At 43.3% G+C, this 9,588-nt stretch overlaps 1 protein-coding gene across 3 annotated transcripts; it reads left to right on the top strand.

Moving 5' to 3' along the window:
* The first annotated feature begins 20 nt into the window (after positions 1–20).
* NDUFV3 (NADH:ubiquinone oxidoreductase subunit V3) lies at positions 21–8,148 on the top strand. 3 transcript variants are annotated; one of them, XM_084223888.1, is made up of 3 exons: positions 21–142; positions 240–363; positions 7,866–8,148. In XM_084223888.1, exons 1-3 carry the CDS (start codon positions 92–94, stop codon positions 8,021–8,023), a joined length of 333 nt encoding a protein of 110 aa, XP_084080014.1. In that variant the 5' UTR covers positions 21–91; the 3' UTR covers positions 8,024–8,148. The 3 variants fall into 3 exon arrangements, with proteins under 3 accessions (XP_084080014.1, XP_084080013.1, XP_084080012.1); XM_084223887.1 differs by lacking the exons at positions 21–142; positions 240–363 and adding exons at positions 2,098–2,254; positions 3,561–4,517; XM_084223886.1 differs by lacking the exons at positions 21–142; positions 240–363 and adding an exon at positions 3,381–4,517.
* Positions 8,149–9,588: the final 1,440 nt, after the last annotated feature.

Raw genomic sequence — 9,588 nt, forward strand, 5'->3', positions numbered from 1 at the left:
GCCACGTGCGCGATTGCGTCACCGCGCCGCGCGCTGACGTCACCCCGCGCCGGCCCCGCCTACCCGGAGGCCGCGGAGGGCTCCGGGCAAGATGGCGGCGGCCGTGGCGCTGAGGGGCGGCGGGAGGGCGGTGACCCGCGAGGTAAAGGGGCTCCTCCGGGAGATTTCCTGCTCTTGCCCCCCTCAGCTGTCGCGATTTGCTCCCGCTCTGTTAACTCTTGTTGTGTTGTGCCGTGCAGGTGTTGCAGCTGGAGGCGCGGGGGCTTTGCACGAAGCCGGTGGGCACCGGGACGGCGCCGCCTCCGCGGTCGCCGCCGGCGCCGTCGTCGTCGCCGCCGCCACCACCGCCACCGCCGCCAAAGAGTAAGAGGGTGGTTTGGGTGTAACAGGTATCGGGGTGTCAGTGAAAGGAACGGGTGAGGAGAGCCGGGGAAGGTCAGGCCTCGGAAGAGGCGCTGCATAAGCTGGGAAGAACAAGGACTCAAAGGTCACCGCCATGTGAACGAGGGTGCCTGATAAAATGTACCGTGTAGTAATAAAAGTAAAAGTAAAGGTCTGGCTGTGTGGAATATATTTATAGGCTATATATGTATACATATATGCGTATATAGTTTTATTTGTCGCTTCTTTCCTGTTTGCCTTAATAATATTCAAGGCCAGGCTGGATAGGGCAGTGTCAGACTGTTCAATGTATATGAGGGCGAATGGCTTCAAACTGAAAGAAATTAGGGTTAGATCAGATATCAGGGAAAAATTGTTTACTGCGAGGGTGATGAGGTCCTGGCACAGGTTGCCCAGAGAAACCGTGGATGCCCCATCCCTGGAATTGTTTTTAATGAGCTGTAAAATCTAGTTTTTAACTTCAGATGTTCACCCTTGTCCTTTGAAGTGTTTATGTTATCAGGGTTAAAAAATAGAAGGATTTAGAGAAGGACTTCCAAAATCCAAATATCCCAAATAGCAGCTCCAGGCAGCGGTGTAAGAAGCTGCCATGGCCCTGTGTGTTAAATTTGGTTATAATGCTTTTTGCCCCATAGATTTGCAAGCCTGAACCTTGGTTTGGATGCTGCCCTGCATTCTGCATTGAGGAGTATTTGAGCCCCTTTTATCCCTGACCAAAGTCAAAACAAATTTCAGAGACTGATGTTTTGTTTGTGTAAATGGAGGCTCAGTGGTTCAGTGATGTTTCCTGTCCCAAATTAGAGATCCAGGTGCTGAAACAGGAAAGCTCCATGGAACCATATGTGGGAGTGATCAGACTTGTTGACTGCTGTTGAAATGATCACTGAAAGAGCAGTTGAAGTCAGACTTCTGCCACATTCTTAAATGCCAAAGCAAATAAAAGCCTGGCAGTTCCATTAAGAAAGCCTTCACTGCATAGACTGATTGAACAGCACATTGCTTTTTATTATGATTTATTTTTTCACATTAAGTGTGTTTGAGACGCACTTTGGTATCAGTTTCTGGATTCACTGTCCTGCAGCTCTGATTTGTGTCAGGAGCCCTCTTAGGCCAGCTGCTTCCCCTGCAAACACTCCAGGTTAATTAGGATGTATAGGATGCAGCTGCCTTTGCCAGATTCTGGCTGGAACAGGATGTGCAAATTTTCCTTGCTTTGATAAAATGGTTGTGTTTAGATGCAGAGTCAATGATGGGAAATAGACCTGTAATTTCTGCCTGTCACCTCTCTGAGTGTGAACAGCCTTTGAATACATGCTGGGAATGATGCAGGAGGAACAGATCTGGGAATGGTGTTTCTGTGACTGATTTGGGGGTGTTGTTCTTTTGGCAAAGTGATGCAGCTACAGATTAGCTGATGCAAAGTTTGGAATACCCTAATTAAAGTGGATCAGTTGTGTTGGATGTTTTAGCTTTTAATTGTAAAATCTATCTTTTTCACCTCTCCAAACTTAACTGTTTGAAGTATTAGTCCAGTAACTAATGGTCAAGTTGAATTTTCCCTGCCTACTTGGTTTCTTAGGATGTTTTAACCTTAATACCTCTTCAGGTTTTGCTCAGCTTTCCCTTTTCTGTCCTCCCTTTGCCATCCTTGTGTTAGTTTAACCTCTTCTGTGCCTCTCTGAGGAACTCTTCCATCCTGAGTGACGCTTCCTCACGTGTTAGTTTCTCCAGGCTGCTGTTTGGCTGGGTCAGTCTGTGCAGGGAGTCAGACCTCTTCCAAAGGTGGCTGCCCATCCTCCTGCCTCCCCCTGCCCTTCCTTCCTATCCTGCACCTTCCATCTGGCAGAGAGAAGTATGTGCTTGAATTATTCAAAATACTACCTGTAAACTTGATACCTTCATTTATTGTATTTTGTTATGATAAATCTTTGCATTTCTTTCTTAAATACTTTGCTCTTATTTTCATGTGCTTGTCTCTTCTGTGATGTTTTCATTTAGACATTTCTAAATACTTGCTTCTGTTCAGAGCTAATGGTAGTAACTCCTTGAATCATACAAAGTATTACCATACAACACCAGTGAGGGGAAAGCTGTATTTAGTTTATGGGCATATAAAGTAGATCTGGATTTCCAAACTCTACAGAAAAATCTGCATAATGGTCTGGAAATCTGTTGAATTTTGCTGCTAGTTGGAAGTGGTGCAACTTGTAATGGAGTTGGCTTTGCTATAGCCAATTTCAGCCATGGTGAATCTTCTTAGTGTGCTCCCAGCCCTCCTTGACCTCCTGTTTTCTGTAACCACAACAGTATTTGCTGTTGCTCAGCCTCTTGAGGATGATAATAAGCATTCAAGGGATATTATGTATTCCCTGAAAGGACCTGAAAATTGCTGCCTTCTCCTTCAACTGTTGGTTCCTTGTCTGGAGAGTTTAGCTTAATGCAGGTATCCATGAGAGAGAAGAAACTGAGACAGAAACAAACATGAAGCATCAGGAGATCTTTAACAAAGAGGTCTCAAAGCAGCAATAGGAAGTGAAGCCTGGAAGAGATGAGGTCTTGGGGAAATAGTGTTGAGCTGTGGGGGCACATCTCAGCTGGCAGCTCACGGGGTAGTGAACAAGTAACACTCATGGGTGGCCTCAGGTATCTCTTACTCTGCTGCTTTTCCTTTTGGGAGTCATCCCTGCCCTCTACTCCCAGGATAACTCTTGCAAACAGCTGTGGCTGTGTCTCTGCTTCGCTGGCTTATTCACAGACCAGTGTTGTCTCTGCAGCATTGCTTGAAGAGCTTGGCTGACAAGCCATCCTAATGCTCACGTGAGACAGGGAAGTGTCTGCAGACCTTTTCCAGTGAGGCAGAATTGAAGCACAGGGAAAACCAGCTCTTAGAGGGGTCTGGCAAAGTGAGGAACACAAGGGTTTATCTCTTGAGTTTCGGCATCGCAGCAGCAAAAACTGTTACGTGCTAGTAGAACTCCAGTTCCTTTAACTTAAAAAGTCTAAAAACTTTCTGCTTTGCAATGCCTCTATTTAGCATTATAATTACTTTCAGTTTGTTTTTGTAGCAGATTATCTCTGAAAGTTAAAACTGTGTGACTAAGATCAGTGATAGTGATGTTAGATACAATGATGATAATCCTCTTTATGCCGTTTCCTAGATGTAGTGGCACCACAGGGGAGCACCAAGCTGCTTGCTGTGAAGGCACCACTTGAATTTCGTAAAATGTTGTCTTCTAGCTCTCTCCTGCTGTCTGCAGACAAAGGTGAGAGCATTTCTAGTACCACCCTCAAGGAAGCTGCAAAACCTGCTGAAGACACAAGGATGCCCATGCCAAGAAAAACTGAGGTTGCGTTTCCTCAGCGAGGAGTTGTTTCCTCCCGTGAGGAGGAAAGACTCACCACACCTGCAACAGGAGGAGGCCTGAGGAAAAAGTTAGCTGAGGAACAGTCTTCATCTTCATCTTCATCTTCATCCAGCTCAGAGTCAGATTCCGAGGATGAGAATGTTGATGATTCAGAAGTTCCCATGAAAACTAAAGTTGAGTTTCCCAGACGAGATCCCATCTTGTCTGAGAATATAGCAGCAAAGGCATCAATGCTGGCAAAAGAGAAATTGTCCCAGAAATCCCTCAAAGAATATGGAATTAAGAAGCTGCCACACAAACCAGAAATTGACGTGTCTCCTGTAAAGCAGGTCAAATTTTCTAAAACATCAGTCAGCCAGGAAACATCAAAGTCCAAAGCAAGAGATCCCAAAGTAAAATCTCCTCCAAAAGATCAGAAGCTGGTCTTAGAACCACACGTGGTGAAAGGTCTGGACCTCACCGATGTCACTGCTAAATCTGATCATGTGCAGCAAAAGTCCGTTGGACCCCAGGTACCAGCTATTCAGCTGAAAACCTCAGCAGTGACTCAGGAAGACAAAAAGCAAGATCTGCTATCCAGAGGAGGGAAGGAAAAGATAAAGAAGGCACAGGAGTTGGAAGCAAAAGAAGTAACTGCTCCTAAAGTGGAAGAGACTTCTGGAAGCACACCCTTGGTCATGGGCACCACAGCAAAGGAGGAGACCATGCAGGAAGCAGGAGTCCAGGCTGGAGAAAGCAGCACAACAGAGGGTACAGCTTTAAATTGTTTGAACTATATTGATTCATCTGGGCTAGGGTTTGACTTTTTAAAAGGGTTTCTACATCTTCTCTGATCTTTGTACTGAAGCTGGCAGAGTGGCAGTGACTTTCTGGAAGATAAATTGTTCACTGCTAATTGTTATAAGTTGTCAGTAATACTCAGTCTCCAGCTATGCTGGGAAAGGAAGTGGTTTCATTTCTATGTATTTATAGTTTTATAAAACAGTTACTTATAAAAAGGAAACAAGATTGTTTCCACTGTGAGCAAAATCATGGGTTTTATGTGACAACACTTGTTTTCATTCTTCTCTTTTCTTGGAAGGATTTGGTAGCTGCCGTTCTCATGAGTCAAATTTGGTGCCATCTCATTGTTGCTTAAACCCTGCCATCTTTCTTGTTTTGTTTTGGGCTTTTTTGGGTTTTGTTTTGATGGGGTTTTTTTCAAGCTGTCAGTGTTTCAGATTTCAGAAGACTTCGAGAAATCATAGTGTAATGCCAGAAACAGGCATTGCTGATTCTGAGACTGGAAGGCTGCAAGCAACTCGTGTGGAAGTAGTGAGTCAGTTTTGTAGAGAGCTGGGGAGGAGACAGTGGTGTGTTTTCAGGAAAGACCATCACGTAATCATCTCCTCAGCTGTGCTTCCCTGTCTGACCTACCCTTCTTATTTCCTGCCATCCTGTTAATTGATGGTCCTGCTGATCTCATTTTGTGTATCTCAGTAGCAGATGTCTCTGTCTTGATCTGTTGAAATTCTGCTTTTCATCTTAGGCAATATAAATCTGCCATTCTTGAGTCCCCTCTTCTCATTGCTACTTTGAATTAAAGAATTTGCCTGTTTGGAAGTAAAAGCAGCATTAATTTAAGGTTGCTTGAGTATCATTCTTCAGGAATGTGTGGAAATAACAGAAGGAGAGTGCAAAGAAGATAGAAGTAAGGCTTTTCAGTGGTGCACAGTGATGGGACAAAAAGCAGTGGGTACAAACTGAAACACAGGGTTTTGCCTGAACATCCATAAACACTTTTTTTTACTATGAGTGATGGATCACTGCACAAGTTGCACAGAGAGGTGGTGGGGTCTCCGTCCTTTGAGACACTCAGAAGCTGTCTGGGTGGGGCCCTGGGCCTCCTGCTTAGCTGACCTTGCCTGAGCATTTGGGGTTGGACCAGATGACCTACAGAGGTGTCTTCCAACCTCAGCCATTCTGTGCCTAACCAGGTTAAGAGACAAAGTAGTTGCATTTCTATGTCAGCTTCCAGGAGATGGTGCTGAGTAAAATACCTGCCTTCTGTTTGAGGGGTTAGTTGGCTCATCATTTCATGTTTCCTTACCTTCTTCCTTGATGGCAGCTCAAATGACTGGAAGTGGCACTCTGTGCTGGACTCAATCTTGGAGGTCTTTTCCAACCTAAATAATTCTGCAGTTTAAAAACCAAAATGCAGTACTGTTGGCAAATGATAGTTTGATTCGCTTGTTCCTTTTTGCAGTCAACAGCATAAGCTTTCTTTTTAAAATAGCAAAAATTTGGGAAGGGCTCTTTGTTTTTATCAACAGATTATGCTTTTCTCACCATTCATCCACAGTGGATTTCTAGATGTTCAAACATTTTTCTTTTCTGGTGTCTCCAGATGTATCCCGTTCTCTCTTCCTTCTTTGAGAGCAGCCACTGCTTTTCCTTGTTCAACATTCACAGCTGACTGTACCACCTGTAACTCCTACTTCTGTCCTGCCCCTGTGTCCTTATGTCTGCAAACTCTGCAGCAGCCCCACAAAAGATGGAAAAAGAAGTTTTCTCAGTGCAAACCTGGATATTCAGGTGATGTCATCCCTTTGTAGAGCAGTCAGCAAAAACTGCTGCCTTGAACTGCTGAGTGAGGAGCAAAGTTGTAGCTGGGAACTCAGAAATAGGTCTGTGATTCATTTCAGAAGAGCATCCCAAGAAGTGCTTGCTCTTTAGGAGACAAAGCAGAGATGAAGGATGAAGTGTGGGGAGGATGAACTCAGGAATAAATTTTTCCTTCAAGAAGCCAAGTGCAATGTATTTGGGCAGGAAGAATGAGGCTCCATCTGCTTCCCTTCCTGCACATCTGTCTCTGAATTTGGAGCAACTGGCTCTTGCAGGTTGAGCTACTCTTGCCTCCCCTTGCCTGTTCCTGGGGCTCTTTGCAGCAAAGAGCATCATCTGCCTTTTCTCCCTGGATCTCATCTCCTGTGACAGGAGAACTGAGCAGCATGCACAGGGATATTTCCTGTCATATTTTGCTGAAACCATGACTTACTACCTTGAGTTTTATAAGCAAGCCTTGCTTAATGCTACAGATATTTCTCCTAATCTGATAGCTTCACACTGCAGTAATTATGTCATAATTAAAGGGAGCTCCTGGTGTTCAAGTTCTTGTGTTTTTATTGTAGATGGGCCTGTTAAAATAGGGGCTTAATACAATCTGACCTGAGCCACCACATACAAATTTATACAACAAAGCTTTTCACTACACTGTGTGTCTTCTTCTGTAGTGAAAACTCTGGGTATACAAGAGTAAATTAATACTGGGAGTAAAGTTTTATTTCTTGCAATTTTCTTGGTTGTAAAATCAGCCTGTGTAAGAACCTTTTATGTAAATGATACTGCCCAGATTTGCATAATATTCTAAAAGCATAAGAATTAATGTTGGCTTTAACAGGAAGTAAGGAGTCGTAAATAACCTTATTGGGTTATTCTTTTTTGAAGGAGAGCTAATGCAAAGGTTAGAAGATAATATTTACAAGAAAAGAAATTTACATCAAAGGCTCTTGATAGATTACTGTTTGGTATAACCACATTTGAAATTAAATGGTGGAGATCTTGCTAATTCCATTCCTTCTCCCCATGGCAAAAATTCAATCTGTAAAGCAGCTCTGAGAGCTGTATCTTGTGGTCTGACAGGATGATACATCATTTGTACTGCTCCTTTGCCCCTCCTGGTTTGCTAAGAATGTCACCTACTGTTCTGGCTGGAATGAAAACCAAGGCAAATATGAGAAAGCCAGGAAATGCAGACATATGTCTTCCAGAGATAAATGGAATGTTCTGCCCTGCCCACCCCCAGCATTAGGTGGTGGTTTGGGTTTAAAACCTGTACGAGATGCCTCGTGCTGATCCCTGTTCCCCACTGCATGTGCTGCTTTAGGCACCCGCTGGACTTAGTAAACTTCTCCTTTTGTTAACGTTGCTGACTTTTATTTCTTTCAAATGTTGACTGGATGAGGGATCTGACAATTTATGAAGTCTGACTCAGTGCTTAAAAACTTTGTCCTCTGGTGTGGCATCCTTATAGTCACCAGTTGCTGTTTGTTTTCACAGAGCCAGCTCAGCCTCCTCCAGAGGAGTTGGATAATTCCACCTACAAGAACCTGCAGCATCATGACTATCACACGTTCACCTTTCATGATTATGTTGCTATCCTTGCAAAGTACAGGCAGCCTCAGCCATCATCTGGAAGACCATCACCAAGGCACTGAGAGAGCCACACTCACCACAGACACCCAGGCAGGATGGTGAATTGTTCTGTTTAGCACTGTTGCTTCATCTGTATAATTGAAATCAGATAATAAATAATAAAGGCATAATAACTTGGGCTTTTGAACAGTTTTTCCTGGCTGTTGGAGTCCCTCATTTCTTGACTTTATGAGGGAACTGCAAATGAATCATCATTGAATAAAAGTATCTTTTCTACCTCTCCATATATATTATTTGGTGATAGTGTGAAAAAGTCCTGACTTTTCAGTGTCTCCAAACTCTGGATTCTGACCATTCTTACAGGACCACATCAAAGATTCCCCTGGGGTTCAACTCCTGTGGAGTATGTGCCATGTTTAATTTGGTGTCACTGTACTGCAGTGGGCTGTGCTCCTTGCACACAAACGTGTTCCCAGCCCTGAAGAGGTAATGTTTACTCTGGATTTGGGAGTTAAAATCATTGGCTGGGAGCAGCACAAGAAGTGTTTGTCTCCTGTGGCAAGAGTGAATGTTTTGTGTTAGTGGAGGAATGCAAGTTTATGTAATGTGATTGAAACATCTCAAAACCTCTGCTCTTGTAAAGGGAGAACAGAACATACAACTTGATTTAATCATCTGTTGGGGGCTCCAGCAGTAATTGAAATAATTTTAAATGTAAGAGAATCTCAGTGGGCAGTTCCTAATAGACTTTTACTGTGTTGATTAAACTTGGAGGAAAAAACCCATTTCTATGGATAGAAAGACTTGAACCATTATTTTTAAATGTGATGAAAATAACATAAGGGTAAAAACAGCTCCAGGTACTAATTGTTGGGAGTATGTTTAATTTCCCACTTCTTTTTTTTTCCCCACACTAAAAGTTAAAATTGCTGTCCAGCTTCAGTCTTGCTCTGCAGAAAATGTGAGCCATGAGGCACTTCTCAATACATGTTATCAGCAGTTACAGTTGGTCTCAGTAAATTTTGTATTTCCATCCTATTAGTAACAGTCTTCTGCCTTCTGGGAAAATCGCCTTGATGGCCGCCAGCTGTTGTGGGTTTAGTTCCATTTTGGCTTCTTGTTCATTTTGGGCTTTTTTGGAGTTAATTGGCCTTTAAGCAGTTCTTGCAATAACTCCAGCATATTCCATCACCTGCCTGTATTCTTTCAAGCAATAGACCAGGCAAGATCAAAGGGAAAACAGAGTCAGCTTTAGGAGTCTATCTGGATATTGGATGTGAATCCCTGGGTGCAATTAGTAGAGCAGATATTTTATACTGTAACTTGGCAAAAATGTGGTAAGAAGGATCAAGAGGCCTACATCAATTTGCTGTGTAGAATTTTAAGTCAGAAACCCCTGGCAAGCAATTTTATTGTCCTGTAAAAAATAAAGAGCATGTTAGTGACTCCAACTGAAATTTAGAAATCTGTTAATGTATAAATCCACGTGCTGAGGAATAAAGAGCAGAAAGTCACTTGGAGATGCCAATGGTCCCATGTACTCTGTACTTGTAAAAAGGAGAGAAATTTGCTGCTAGCATTAAAAACATGAAAGAATTGGGGTCTTCCTTTGTGAAGGGCCCACAAG

The sequence above is a fragment of the Fringilla coelebs genome, assembly GCF_963513975.1.
Source record: "Fringilla coelebs genome assembly, chromosome: 2".
NCBI lineage: Eukaryota > Metazoa > Chordata > Aves > Passeriformes > Fringillidae > Fringilla > Fringilla coelebs.